The following is a 16,071-nucleotide window of genomic DNA, read 5'->3' on the forward strand; positions in this document are numbered from 1 at the left end:
TTTACATAAGTATGCTCTAAATTTGTGTACTTTTTATGCCCCATTTATGGGCATTATGTTTTTCGGTCTGTGCGTCCTTTCGTTTGTTCGTCTGTTCGTTTGTCTGTCCGTCTGTCTGTCCCGCTTCAGGTTAAAGTTTTTGGTTAAAATTTTTGGTTAAAGTTTTTGGTCAAGGTAGTTTTTGATGAAGTTGAAGTCCAATCAACTTGAAACTTAATACACATGTTCCCTATGATATGATCTTTCTAATTTTAATGCCAAATTGGAGTTTTGACCCCAATTTCACGGTCCACTGAACATAGAAAATGATAGTGCGAGTGTGGCATCCGTGTACTATGGACACATTCTTGTTTTACTGTATATTTATCCAATTTTTAAAAAATTCATAAATTTAAAAATTGGTACAAATAATCTTCATATTTATTGAAGCCAAATATCATTTTTAGCTCACCTGGCCTAAAAGGCCAAGTGAGCTTTTCTCATAACTTGGCGTCTGTTGTCGTCGTCCGTCATCATTGACGTTAACTTTTACAAAAATCTTCTCTGCAACTACAAGGCCAAAATAAGTAAAACTTAACCACAATCATCATTGGGGTATCTAGTTTGAAAAATGTGTCCGATGACCTTGCCTGCCAACCAAGATGGCCAACATGGCTTAAAATAGAACATAGGGGCAAAATGCAAGTTTTGTCTATTATTTTGAAAACTGTTATAAATAGAGAAAATCAGACATGAGCATAAATATTCAGAATGTTGAGCTCTACCAATTGTCTATATACTCCAAAACTGTCAGATGACTTCTAATAAGAGTTATTTCCCTTAAATGACAAATTTTACCTTTTTTTAGCTCACCCTTCCAAAGGAATGTGAGCTTTTGCCATCACTTGGCGTCCTTCGTCGTCCGTCCGGTGTAAACTATTTCAAACATCTTCTCCTCTGAAACTGCTGAACCAATTCCAACCAAACTTAAGCTGAATGATTCTTAGGGTATCTAGAATAAAGTTTGTGTTTTATTTTCTGTTTCGTCAAAAAACATGGCCGCCATAGCTAAAAATAGAACATAGGGGTAAAATGCAGTTTTTGGCTTATATCTCAAAAACTAAAGCATTTAGAGCAAATCTGATGTGGGGGTAAATATGTTTATTAGGTCAAGTTCTATCAGCCCTGAAATTTTCAGATGAATCTAACAACCCATTGTTGGGTTGCTGCCACTAAATTGGTAATTTTAAGGAAATTTGGCAGTTTTTGGTTATTATCTTGAATATTATTATAGATAAAGATAAACTGTAAACAGCAAAAATGTTCAGCAAAGTATGATCTACAAATAATTTTTTAAGACCAAAATTGTCAATTGACCCCATAAGGAATAATTGCCCTTTAAGGACAATTTTACACAATTTGTTTATCATGTTTTCTAACTTTAAAAAATCTTCTCCTCTGAAACTACTGAACCAAATTAAACCAATTTAAGCTGAATGATTCTTAGGTTATCTAGAATAAAGTTTGTGTTTTATTTTCTGTTTCCTCAGAAAACATGGCCACCATGGCTAAAAATAGAACATAGGGTAAAGTGCAGTTTTTGACTTATATCTCAAAAACTAAAGCATTTAGAGCAAATCAGACAAGAAGTTAAAGTATTCATTAGGTCAAGGTCTACCTGCCCTGAAATTATCAGCCAAATCGTGTATATGATTTTTAGGTTATTGCCACCGAATTGATGATTTTAAGGAAATTTTGCAGTTTTCGGTTATTATCTTGAATATTATTAAATCAAAAATTATCAAACTTGGGCTGAATAAGTTTCAGAGTATCTAGTATAATTTGGTATCTTATTTCCTTGTACGTCAAGAAACATAGCCACTATGGCTAAAATGGAACATAGGGGTAAAATACATTTTTTTGCTTTTGAAGAAAATATGACAGATACAAAGAACATTTAAATGGCATTTTTAAGCCACTCATTAATATATATTGAAAAGCAAAAATAATCATTGATGAAAGATTTAAGCAAAAAATTACAGGTGAGCGATTCAGGCTCTTGAGAGCCTCTTGTTTTTATTTTTGCCTATTATCTTGAAAATATTATAGATAGAGAGAAATTTTAATTGCAAAAATGATCAGCAAGATAAGTTCTACAAATTAGTTTACATGGTCAAAATCGTCAGTCGACTCCTTATTAGAGTTATTGCCATTTGATGACGATTTTTACCAATTTTTTGCGTTTTTGCCTTATATCTTAAAAATTATAATAGATAGATAGAAACTTAAATAAGCAAAAATGATCAGAAAGACAAGATCTACAATTAAGACAATATGGAGGAAATCATCAGACAACTCCTTAATGTAGTTATTGCCCTTTAATGACAATTTTTACCATTTTTTTAGCGTTTTGCCTTATATGATAAAAATTATGATAGATATATAGACACTTTAAATCACAAAAGTTATTAGCAAGATCTACTAACAAGTCAAATTTTGCCTATATAGTTAGTAGACTGTCACTTTTTATAGGAGTGATTGCCCTTAAATGAGGATTTTTTTTACCCTCTTTTGTGTTTTGAGCAAAAACTAAAGAATATAGAGAGAAACTAAACAGATTAAATGATCAGCAATACAAGATCAACAAAACAGAGATTTTGTGATGAATTCTATTCTCGTCTAAAATGCTGGAGAGTGTCCTTTGTTGAATATGCACATAGACTAAGGTGAGCAACACAAGCTCTTTAGAGCCTCTAGTTTAAAAGAGGGGTCCATGTACTCGTCTTCAAGCATAATGGTTAAAATCAGAAAAAAAAGGCATCTTTTTCGACGTGTCACAGTTTGACATCACAAAAATAACATTTTACTTAAGCAATGTCATTATCTCCCCCTGTATTTGTATCATATGCCCTTAAACCATTTTTTCAGTGTTTAACACTGTAGTTACTTCATATCATGTAAAACAATTATGCATATTCAAGTTTATTTTGTATGTTAACCATTCTTGTTTTTACATTTCAGAGAAAATGAAGAATGGATATCTGTTATTAACAAGAAAGCTACAGGTAATCTAAAACTGATTATTCTTGTCTTATATTACAAACCAAACAATGTTTAAATACTTAACTGTACAGATCTTTTTCACTGCTTGTAGGAAAAATTCTGAATGCTTAGATTTGTCTTATAAAACTAAGGAGATTTGTATGATTGCCAATGAGACAACTATCCTTCAGAGACAAATATCATAAAATCCATACAGCATAGTAAGCTACAAAAAGACCTGACAAAAGGTGAAACTATTCAACTAAAAAAAACTAACTGCCTGCCGTAGCAGAGGGGACATTAAGTTTTACCCTTGTCCTTCTGTATGTCTGTACGTCCCAAAATTGGTTTCCGTTCTCTAACTTGAGTTTGCCTCAACAAAATGTTATGAAACTTATACACAATTCTTATTACCACTAAACACAGATCGAGTTTGAATTTTGGTGGCGTCACTTTTACCATTCTAGAGTTATGCCCTTTACAAATGGAAAAATTGCTGAATTTTTCCTTTCCGTTTTCTAACTTTAGTTTGCCTCAACCAAATGTTATGCAACTAATACACAATGCTTATTGCCACTAAACACAGATCAAATTTGAATTTTGGTTGTGTCACTTTTACTGTTCTAGAGTTGTGCCCCTTTACATTTTTCGTTTCCATTCTTTAACGTTAGTTCGTCTCAACCAAATGTTATGAAACTTATACACAATGCTTATTACAACAAAACACAGATCAAGTTTGAATTTTGGTAGCGTCACATTTACCTTTCTTGAGTTATGCCCCTTTACAAAAGGAAAAATTGCTGAAATTTTCGTTTCCGTTCTCAAACTTTAGATGGCCTCTAACAAATGTTATGAAACTTATGTGCAATGCTGATTACCACAAAACACAGATCAAGTCTGAATTTTGTTGGCGTCACTTTAACTGTTCTAGAGCTATGCCCCTTTTACAACTGGAAAAATTGCCAAATCCTCGTTTTTATATATTCTCTAACTTAAGTTTACCTCTACCAAATGTTATGAAACTTATACACAATGCTTATAACCATATAACTCAGATCAAGTACAAATTTAGGTAGTGTCACTTTTACCGTTCTTGAGTTATATCCCTTTATAAGGTTATATGCAAAGGGGGGCATCATCTGTGTCCCATGGACACATTCCCCATTTATTTCTGTATATATCTCAAATAGTTTTTGTCCAAATTAAGATAGTTTGGTTCAGATTCAAGACTAGAGTTCAGAATCATTAGTTAAGTACTATTTAGTCTTGTGTAAGTTTTATTCGTCATTTTATTAGAGCTAGTGCAGTCCATACTATTTGTGAATTTATGTACTGTTATAATGTTTTAATTATAATTTTGGTCCTGCTGTGGATTCATTATTATTTTTGTTGGATACCAATTTTCGTGGGTACAGGGGTACCAGGAATATAAATGTTCAACAAATTACAAGTTTTCTATAGGAATGTAGGCAGACATTTTAAACATGTTAAAACCACAAAATTAAATATCCACTAAAATGCAAGTTTCCTCAATCCAAGAAAATTGTTATCCATTAACATAAATGAATCCACTGTATCAGAAAATAAATAGAATTAATTCAATATGATAAAATCACAATTCTTAAGTTCTTTGTGTCTGTTAGGTGTCATCTCAGATTATTGAAAGTTTCAGACAGTGCTGGCACCATCTCATCTTTGTTCTTTCTTTTTATATCTTGAAAATTTGTTGGTTTAGAGTTGGTCCTAAAGTAATAGTAGATTTATGATTACACATATAGTAAACTGGACTTTCTGCCAACAAATTTTCAGGTATGAAGTCTGAAGTTTTAAAGACAAATTTTCAGCCTCGTAAGTATTTTTCTGAATAAGATAAAAAGATGTTTTTATTTTTGTTCTATTTTTAGGTATTGAAAATCGTTTACTGAGAATAGAAGAGAAGTCAAAGGATGATGAATTAACACTTCAACAGCTAGCAGATCTTGTGGAAACTATTGGTGGAAAATTTGATGATATAGAAGATATTCTTAAAACACTGTCCATTCATAATGATTGTGATGATGTGAACAATGTTGAACAGTTAAATGATGGAGAAGAACCAGAGATTGTTTTAGTACAGTGTGTGTCTGAAGAGGTATCCCCACTGACAGTGTCTGAACCAATGCCTGGAGGGTGTAAGGAGGCACCAGACAATGTTGAGGAGGTATCGCCACTGACAGTGTCTGAACCAATGCCTGGAGGGAGTAAGGAGGCACCAGACAATGTTGAGGAGGTATTACAGGACATTAATATTGACTATTCCTCTTTGCCAAATATATCCAAAGATAATAAAGGGTATAAACAAAGATGTACGGGAAGGAGTGATGATAATAGAAGACAGATAAGGAAAGATAGAAAAAGTAAAAATAAAAATGTAATGAAAACTTGTGAAAGTGAACAGTCTGTACAACCTAGTCCAGGACCTTCCTCTTTAAATGTTGCTGTAAGAAATAAAGAAACAAAAGAAGCATCTAGACCATGTGATCAAACAACTTCACCAGCGAGACAAGCAAAAAAACAACAGCCAACTACATCACATCAAACTACTTCACCAGGTAGACCTCCAGTTGTTAAAGAAAGGTATACAATATTTTGCATTGCTTATTTTTTTACATATTTTATGTCAGGTACAAAAATATTCCAGTGATCTTCAGAGGTGAACAAAATGAGGCATATAGATGATATAGATGCAGACAGGGAAGTTGAGGCAAGAGGGAAAACACAGAACCTTTGTACTATGTTTATATCAGTTATATAATAGTCATAATACCTGGCTTTTGCATCCTAATTGCAGTTTAAATACACATAGAATATGGACACATGGAAGCTGTTTTTTATTTTGAATAATTTGTAGGTAAATACATTTTGAATTAAGATTTGTGGTATCCAAATAAATAATTTGTCTTTAGCAGTATGTTTGCTTCAATTCATTTCTTCACTAGGTAAATGTTCAATTATCTATGAACAGTCAGGGGACTTACTGAAATAAGTGATTTAAAAATCACTTATTTAAGTAGCAAATTTGAAATTTTGTCTCAAATTGTGATTTTGTAGTTTTACCAAAATTTTAAACATATAGGTTTAGATTATATCTTATTATTAGTAAAATTGGAAAAAATTAACCTTTTTCTTCTTTTAAGTAGCAAGGTTTATGCCTTTGATGCAATCAATTAGCTGTAAATTCTATATTTGTTGAAAAAATGCTATAATAAAGGCTTTACATAATGAACTGATACTTTCTTAACAGATTTTTCCCAGCAGTGGGAGTAATTTTCCTGTAAAATTCAAGGTTTCATCTTACAGATTATGTAATAAAATTTTACTGTTCGCGATAAAAATTTCACTGTTCGGAGGTAATTAAAATAATAATACTTAAAGAAGTGATTTTTGGAAGAAAATAGAGGTATGATACTTAAACAAGTGATTTTTCATGTCATTATCATAGATTCAGTACAAGGTCATCACCTGACACGACCGGTCATCATATCAACACAGATGTTGGTTCTGATAATTTAAGCAACATAATTAGTCCCTGGATCATCATGATCATTAGTATAGTATATTTAAAGCTACAATAAAATTAAATCACTTAGTCCAGTGATTAATTTGTACTACTTAAATAGGTGATTATTAAAGAAAGACAACTCTTACTTTCAACATTTGTGGAGACAATATTACTTGAATCAGTGATTAAAAAATCACTCATTTAAGTAAGTCCCCTGACTGATGAATAAAAAGAGAAAGGCAGTTCTATATGTAAAGTTCTGAATCATGAACCTGAATCTGTCAGTATTTCTCTACTGATAGTGTTAAAGTAATATAGACTCTGCTTTTTACAAATTAGATCTATAAAAATAAGACGATGTGGTATGCTTGCCATTGAAACAACTCTCCACCAGAGACCAAATGATGTAGAAGTTAGCACGACTCTGTTTATACTCAATTAAAGTAATAGTAGAAACTACAGAAAACGTCTGATGTTAACAGTAGTCTGCCAAATCAAAAATACTTCATTATGACCAAAACCATTTTTACCTTGTGACAATTGGATAACACTTGATATCAACTCAATTTAGTTCATTTTAATATAAGGCGAGTTTATTATTATTATTGAAATTAAATAACTCGAGTTAATAGCAAGTGATATCCAATTTGCACAAGGTGTTAAACCTCTTTTTCCTATGGTAAAAATTCTCCAATTCTCACTCATTATGCAACCTATAATTATCACAGTCGCATTTAAGTTACTATCTGGAAATATATATAAGAAAATTTAAATAGGAAGGTCTGCTTTTCATTTTCAGTAAAACCAGTTTAGCATCCAGTTATAGTCTTCCTGATGATAGAGATGATTATAGAAACCTAGCTGTTCTGGCAAGTGGTAAGACAAAGAATAAAATAGTCAAATATTTATTATATAAACCTGGATAAGTTGACAAGTGGTAAGGCAAAGAATAAAATAGTCAAATATTTATTATATAAACCTGGATAAGTTGACAAGTGGTAAGGCAAAGAATAAAATAGTCAAATATTTATTATATAAACCTGGATAAGTTGACAAGTGGTAAGGCAAAGAATAAAATAGTCAAATATTTATTATATAAACCTGGATAAGTTGACAAGTGGTAAGGCAAAGAATAAAATAGTCAAATATTTATTATATAAACCTGGATAAGTTGACAAGTGGTAAGGCAAAGAATAAACAGCCAATTATTCTTTATGCTAGAACACTGGCTGGCTGTTTTGGCAACTGATAAAGTTATTAAAGGAAATGCTTTACTATGATCTTATGACCTTGTTCAGTAATTTACAATTCCTTATTTGGACATTTTACATTATTTTAGGTGTTTAAATATCTTTTTATTCTCTTCTAAAACTTTGTGGTTCCAATCATTACAGAAAAGATAATTCTGTAGTCCATTAGTATTATTATACAATATTTAAAAAGTGTGTTTACTCCAAGCACTTATCACTATGTTTTTTTTTGTCACTTTAAAATCTCAATCCAACTTTGGTAATTTCATTGCTTATACACCCCAAAAAGGAAAGTATCATCATACCCTTATTTATTTGAATAATCCTTTTTTATGACATTGTTAAAACAAAAGCAATGTTGTAAATATGTGAACAATATTACCCACAATTATTTGGATTTTAAAAATTGATTTAGTTATTGCAGATTTTTTTTTTGTCATTAAATTTTTTTATTTGATTTAAAGGAGAAAGAGTTTTACCTTCAATTCAGCAGGAGACCATTCCAAATGCTGATAAGTTTTGGATGGGATTAATGGAAAGAGAAAGAGAAGCTGGTATTGTATTATTACTTTTAATTACAAGAGGTTTAGATCTGTATTGGTCATTGTAGGTAAAGAAAGAAAAATTGTTTTTAAGTAAACAATTTGATAGAGGGGGGGGGGGGTTCATAGTTCATTTAGATTTGTAATAGTTATTTCTTGCACATTTCAAGAAATTCTAAAACTCCAAACAGTTTTCAAATAGGAATTCAAATGCAAACTACCATACTTACTGTTTGAAATGGATAAAACGGGAAAAAGCTGACAAAAAATCTTTGGACTCTTTTTTTAAATCAGTAATGAACATAGTTGATATACGTATTCAACATTTTAAAGAACATTTTACTCTTAACAATAACCACAATAAACCTATTTCTCGTATCAAACATAAACTAAAAGAACTAGCCAAGGAATTTGTTTTTGTCCCGGCCGATAAAGCTGCTAATAATATTATTATTGTTTGACGTAAATTTTACATTGAGGTTCTGAAAAAAGAAATCACCAATTCACCAACATTCCAACTGACTCCATTTTCAGAAAACGACATCTGTAACAAACATAAACTTTTAGCTACCGCTTTACAAGCAGAACCAAATACAATGAAAGTCCCAACTATGTATTGGCTTCCGAAGCTACACAAAACACCTTACAAATATAGATTCATTTCGTCTTCAAGCCATTGTTCCACTACTAAATTGTCTATTCTTCTTACCAGTACACTTGGTACAATCAAAAACCTGATAATAAATTGTTCAAATAAGGCCTTCGAAAATAGTGGAATTAATTACTTTTGGAGTGTCAAGAACTCGTTGGAAGTACTTGATAAATTGCATGCATATATTGGTGATTTTGAATCTGTTCAAAGTTTTGATTTTTCTACCCTATATACCACATTGCCTCACATTCTCATTAAGAAAAAATTCACACACCTAATTATATGGGCATTTAAAAAGTCAGAATGTGAATATATATGTTCAAACTCTTTTAGGTCATTTTTTAGTAGCAATAAACAAAAAAACTATGTCAATTGGACATGCTTTGATACTATATATGCCCTTGAATTTTTACTAGATAACATTTTTGTTTGCTTTGGAGATTCCGTATATCGTCAGGTTATCGGAATTCCAATGGGGACTAACTGTGCACCACTTATTGCGGACCTTTTTTTGTATTGCTATGAGTTACAATTTATGACAAAAATCAGTAAAGACCCATCGAAACAACATCTGATACACAAATTTAATAATACTTTTAGATATTTGGATGATATTTTGGCTCTCAATAATGACGACTTCAGTATGTATACTAAAGAAATTTATCCTGTTGAACTTACTTTAAATAAAGCTAATACTAACAATGACCACTGCCCTTTCCTCGATCTTGATATTTATATCATTAACGGAAAGCTTAATACTAAAATATATGATAAAAGAGATGATTTTTCATTTCCTATCGTTAATTATCCATTTTTAGATGGTGACGTTCCCTTGTCACCATCTTACGGTGTTTATATATCTCAACTTGTACGATTCGCTCGTGTATGTAACAATGTTTTAGATTTTAACGAGAGAAATGTATGTATTACTGAAAAATTATTACACCAGGGTTTTCGATATCACAAACTAGTCAAAACATTTACTAAATTTTATCATCGGTATAAGGACATCATTCGTAAATATAGCTCAACATGCAGACTTCTTATACGTTCAGGTATTTCACATCCAATTTTTTATGGAAATATTCTTTATAAAGCACATAAATGTCAGTATTCACCTCTGAAACTAACAAAACCTTTAAATAGACTTATTAAGAAGGGATATAGTTACGATACTGTTGTCAGGTCATTAAAGATTGCATATTTTGGCGTTGATATTGATTCACTTATAGGGTCTTTGCATCTGCACTAAACACATTTATTTAAAAACCAGTTGTTGGCATGACACGGGTTATGTTCTTCTCATATATGTTATGATGGTATGATACTAAACCCCTAACGGGAAGGATTGTGCCTGATATTCATATGATGAAGACATAATCTTTCAATCAGTTTAATTGAAGTCTGGAGCTGGCATGTCAGTTAACTGCTAGTAGTCTGTTGTTATTTATGTATTATTGTCATTTTGTTTATTTTCTTTGGTTACATCTTCTGACATCAGACTCGGACTTCTCTTGAACTGAATTTTAATGTGCGTATTGTTATGCGTTTACTTTTCTACATTGGCTAGAGGTATAGGGGGAGGGTTGAGATCTCATAAACATGTTTAACCCCGCCGCATTTTTGCGCCTGTCCCAAGTCAGGAGCCTCTAGCCTTTGTTAGTCTTGTATTATTTTTAATTTTAGTTTCTTGTGTACAATTTGGAGTTTAGTATGGCGTTCATTATCACTGAACTAGTATATATATTTGTTTAGGGGCCAGCTGAAGGACGCCTCCGGGTGCGGGAATTTCTCGCTGCATTGAAGACCTGTTGGTGGCCTTCTGCTGTTGTCTGTTCTGTGGTCGGGTTGTTGTCTCTTTGACACATTCCCCATTTCCATTCTCAATTTTAATTTTACAGATCAAAATAAAAACTTTGGGGTGCTTCTGGGGAAGAAATTAACCTTCAGGTTGGTCTTTATCTGGGATATAAAGAAAAAAGACATTGAATTGTATTGACAGATCACATAAGATTAACTCAAGTGCATCATTTGCTCTACCCAGGGTTGGAAATATAAAGTAAGCAGCAAACTCACTTCTGAAGTGAAAATCAGACTATGGCTGTTCATATCAACAGGGTCAGTGCTTCTAGAATATCTTACTTTAAATGGCAAAAATTACATACTGGGTATTTGCACAGCTAAAGTAAAACTTCATTTGTTATCAAATTGATAACATATCAATTGATCTTCTAAATAGTCATTTAACTACTAGATAAACAAACCATTTTTACTTGAAATTTGCATGTATACGTATCCATGCTAGTGTTTATTTCAAGTTATATCTGCAAGGAAGATTTGAGTGAATCAGAAAACATATTTTCTTTAATATAGTATTTTTCATATAAAATTTATGAATCACTAGTCATAACTGTTTGGAAATAGATCATCAAACATTTGTATTTTGTTTGTATGAATTAAAGAAGATGGGTTGTATATGTGTTAATGGAACAGCAATTACCTATCCTAACTATTTAAGTGAATCCTGAATCCACAAATTTAAAATAAGATAAAAATTTCTATTACACATCTTACCAAAAAAATTACACCTAACTTTGATTTATTAATATAACTAGATTGTCATGACTCCCTAATGACTTTTGTTTTATTTGTGTAAATGGCCACAGATGTCCTTATTTTGTGGAAGACCAAATGCGTTGTTAAAGTTAGTTGACGTTCTCTTATATTATGTTATCTGAAGTTTATGTCTATTTATTGTAGCTGAGAAAAGTTCATTACCAAAAGGTGATGGAGAAGACACCTATCTTATTTTAGACACGTCAGCCAGTATGGAAGGGCAGCCATTTTCAGACTTGATGAAGATAGCTAGAAATTTCCTCAATGGTAATATTAATAATGTTTTTGATATAAGTATTATATGTAATAATGTTTGCAGTTGGGATTCCAAAAAATCTATGAGCCAGCCAGACATTTTTTTCAATCCCATTTTTTATTCCTTTAGACAGGTTCCCCCATAACAAAAGATGGACATAACCATATGATAAAGCTATTAAACTATTAAAGGAAGATAAACTTCATAGACTTTATACTTTTTCAGTTTTTATATAAATTCCATTTTTGACATAAAACAATTACATTGATAGTGCATGGTTCGATTGGCATATATCTGCAGACTTAACAAAGTGTATTAGTCAGTCGAGGACCAGCTTAGTTATTTGACAAACACGTTTTCCAATACCAGATATTTACTAGACGATGATAGAATGCTGAACGGAGACGGTTGTGCAAAATCCGTGTATTTTTATCTAGCATTATTAAGGTTAAGCAGTTCTTTCCACGTTATTTCTTAGGGAAAATACTTGAGATAAACGTAAGATAATGGTATAAATGACATTTTTATTGTTTTGGATGAATTCGGACGCACAATTAAATAATAGATATCACACTTGTGCACATGTGCACACTTCTATTATTTTAATCAATGTGGTTCTGTCTGTTAAACTTTTTTACCACCTTTGTAAATTATGGTCTTATTGTTTTAAATACGTTTTTCTGATAGTTTAAATCTGTTTTGCTAAAAAGTAGTTAGATTTCAACCAGGAATGGTTTTAATTTTAATAAAATAATAACTTCCAAAAAGATCGATTGATGTCCGGTACAAATAGTTTACCTGACACAGGTGATTACTGGTAAATCTCACCTGTTAGACACTAAATTAACCTTCATTGTAATGAGAGGGAATTATAGTAGGGCTTGTTTATAGAGTTCTGTCACTTTTATGACTGGAAAAGTGTGGCTGTTTAAGGTACAAGTTCAAGTCAAAATTGTTGATTTTTCTGAATTACATGAAAGTTGAAATGGCAAACCCACGTAGGATGTCCGTTTCATGCTTGGCCCAGTCATGATGTTGGACAATGTCCGGCAAATATGACCGTTTTGGAAGCCTTGGTTTGCAGCTCAATTACACATTAATATACTAGGCTAAATGAAATATAACGTGACCAAGCGAGACAATTTTTCTATTGATCTTCTTTTTCTCAGAGAAGTATGTCTAACTCATCTACCCAATACTCTATTGATAGACCTTATTATATTGATATATGTGGGAATAACTTCAAGGTCACCATTACTTTGATTTGGAGTACCAACAGAGATGTTTTTGTAGTAACAAGATAATTACATTGTTGTATTATGTCTTTAATGTTGATCCTGTCACATGTTTTTTTCTATATATCAAGGTTTTTTAATAAACCTAATTCTACCTTGTAAACTTACAAACCAATTTGTGAGTTTTAGAGACTAATATGAACTTTTCAAATTCAAAGACATAAAAGATTTAGTTATTTCTAAACTATGTTTTGATTTCAGGACTATGTGAAAATGCTCAGTTTACACAAGAGAATGTTTGTATTGTGGAAGTTGGCATAGCTACCAGAGTTCTGGTCCATAAAACTAATAGTAGAGATAAATTACTGTCATCTCTAGGTAAGAAGCCACCAGTCGTACAAAGTTCTGTTAATTGAAACTTCCAAAAAAGCACACTCAAATTATATAAGCTTCACAAATCAATACAACAGAACAAACACCACATGCACATAACTATCAACATGTCCATATCTAGTTAATAGTGTTTTGATATGAGAAAACCAGTTTCATCATGTAGGATGTGACACTCCAAAAATCAAGGCTGTGGCAGTCAAAATTTACACTTCCAACAGACTACACACAGACCTCCCATGAAGAGTCGAAGAATGCTTGTTTAACATGCAGTCAGCCAAGTTCTCTCCTGATTTAAGTGATCATTGCTACCAAGTTTTCAGATACATGCTTGGTAGCAAACCATTATTGCATTACTGATATGACATAAATTTTACCATTCCCAAGAAATTAATTTGTTTTAAAAAGTTTTTTCCTCAATATTTGTTGTTTCTCACAATGTTTGTTCTAGGCGTATAACAGTCAAATGGGTATAACTTAAATAAGTTATTAGAGAAAATAACATACATGTTGTTATTACAGATAATTTCAAGAGTTGTCTACTCTTTGTTTCTATAATTTTCTTCATCTGTAGTAACATATGTTTGTTATTTGTTAGATAGTCATGAATATTTTTATTTTTGGTGGGCACTTGGGAATTCTTTAAACTTTGCGCAGTAACTTAATACATAGCCTTGATAACTAATTTTCAAATTATATCAATACATTTTTAATCAACCATGGTAAATCAATGAGACAAGGATTTCAAGCCATTAATCTAAGCTGTAATAACAAGGCTTAGTTATTACAGGCATGTAACTTATTACATGTATTATATGAGAATCTTGGTAATTACTTGGAAGCTTGCGCAGAACCTCATTACATGCTCTGATCATTATTTCTTACAATAAATTAAAATACATTGTGATTAAGCATGATATATGTCTGAGCAAAGGCTTTGAAGTTATGTAGAGAAGCTGTAATAACACCCTTTAGTTATTACAGGGATATTTTTTCTGTCATAACATAGGTGTACTATGCATGATTTCCAAACTATGAACTATTATATCTTACTAAAGTTTAATACACATAAAGACAATAACAATCTCAATAGAACTTGTATAAATTTTAACAAAACAGAGGATGTATATTGCCACTTTGAAACATGTAATATACATATGTTATCACAGTTTCTTTATATTTTAGCCCACAATAACATCATGTATGTTATTTTTTTCTAATAACTTATTTAAGTTATACCCTTGACTGTATAATGGACTCAAATCAAAGGACAATAATTGAAAAATTTCTTCCCAAAAGAATCTAATTCAGAAAAGTTATCTTAAGCTTCTAAGGAGAAAAAAGAATAACTAGTTTTGATTCTGTAAATTACAAAATTTTATTACAGCATTTATTATTGCGATTTTTGAAGAAAGGACAAAAATGTGAGATTAATTATTGCAATTTCAGGAAAATCTGCATACAGATGTATGGATCAGATATCAGAATGCGACTTCTTATTTTTGCGATACTCAACCAGTTGCATTATTCGCATTAATTAAAACCTCACAATAATCTCTGAATTTACAGTAATAGTTTTGTACCATGATATGGAATGGCCAATTTTTATTAGCTTATAATAAGTTATTATTTTTCAATATGTTAAATATTTTGTTTCAGGTCAGCTAAGACAAGGAGGAATGTCACCTGTAACAGGAGCTCTACTTGTAGTGGAAGGAATCATAGCAAGAAGTAAGTTTGTGTCTAGAAGGGGTCATGGAACATGTGTGTTTAAAACAAATTTAACTCCTTTTGATTGAATCTTAATGGAACATGTAAGTCAAATGTTACAATGTATATGTCTGTTTTGTAATTCTTTTACCTTTTGGTAAATAGTAAACAAAGTGAACAAAATTGAAATATTGTGTTTATTAATCTTTCTAAAGAGTTATTTATTAATTCAGTCATATTTGATTTAAAGAGTTGCATGATTTCACTAATAACTTTCAAAGTAACAATTTTTTTTTTACATTCTTACAAAAATCTTTAACAACACCTGTACGAAATGTGATGCCTGTAAATGACATGGAAACCAGGCATAGAAATCATACTTTATCCTGGCGTCATTGCAGTGTTTAAGAAATGCATGTCCAGGCGGAAACCAAGCGCAGCTGAGGCGGAAACCAGGCGTAAAATTAGGCGTAATATTTAAATTACGCCTGGTCGACAGAAATTTAGGCGTACTATGCAAATAAGTACGTCTGGTCAATAAATAAACCAGGCGTTTTATCCTTACATAATACTACACTTAATTTAAATCAGTGTATTACCCTAGCTGTGTACTTTGTGTATTTGATACAAACTTGTACTGTTGCTAAAATTTCTCATTGTTTGACATAAACTTGAAATATTAACCATTGAAGAAGGTATATAAATAAATACATATTAGACAGACACTGGCTCAAATAAGTTTAAATAAGAGTTATGACAATTAATTTTTCTTGAAATAAAACTAGTATTTTGACTTAGTTGTTTTGAAAATTAATGTCATTTGAACTAAAAAATCAATGATATTACTGCAATTTAACT

At 31.4% G+C, this 16,071-nt stretch overlaps 1 protein-coding gene across 6 annotated transcripts in view; it reads left to right on the forward strand.

Annotated features, from left to right (window-relative positions):
* Positions 1 to 16,071, forward strand: part of LOC127733989 (uncharacterized) — a 67,775-nt gene that overhangs the window by 6,322 nt on the left and 45,382 nt on the right. For 5 of the 6 annotated variants that reach the window (XR_007997335.1, XM_052243482.1, XM_052243481.1 and 2 more), the window contains exons 5-11: positions 3,001 to 3,044; positions 4,926 to 5,637; positions 7,362 to 7,438; positions 8,277 to 8,366; positions 11,767 to 11,889; positions 13,375 to 13,491; positions 15,163 to 15,234. Coding sequence is in view for 5 of the 6 variants with exons in the window: in XM_052243482.1 (XP_052099442.1) it covers positions 3,001 to 3,044; positions 4,926 to 5,637; positions 7,362 to 7,438; positions 8,277 to 8,366; positions 11,767 to 11,889; positions 13,375 to 13,491; positions 15,163 to 15,234 (1,235 nt within the window). In the remaining variant the exon portion in view is untranslated. The remainder of the gene's footprint in view (positions 1 to 3,000; positions 3,045 to 4,925; positions 5,638 to 7,361; positions 7,439 to 8,276; positions 8,367 to 11,766; positions 11,890 to 13,374; positions 13,492 to 15,162; positions 15,235 to 16,071) is intronic. The other variant, XM_052243483.1, reaches the window with a different exon arrangement.

This window comes from Mytilus californianus, unplaced genomic scaffold (assembly GCF_021869535.1).
Source record: "Mytilus californianus isolate M0D057914Y unplaced genomic scaffold, xbMytCali1.0.p SCAF_3, whole genome shotgun sequence".
In the NCBI taxonomy this organism is placed as follows: Eukaryota; Metazoa; Mollusca; class Bivalvia; order Mytilida; family Mytilidae; genus Mytilus; species Mytilus californianus.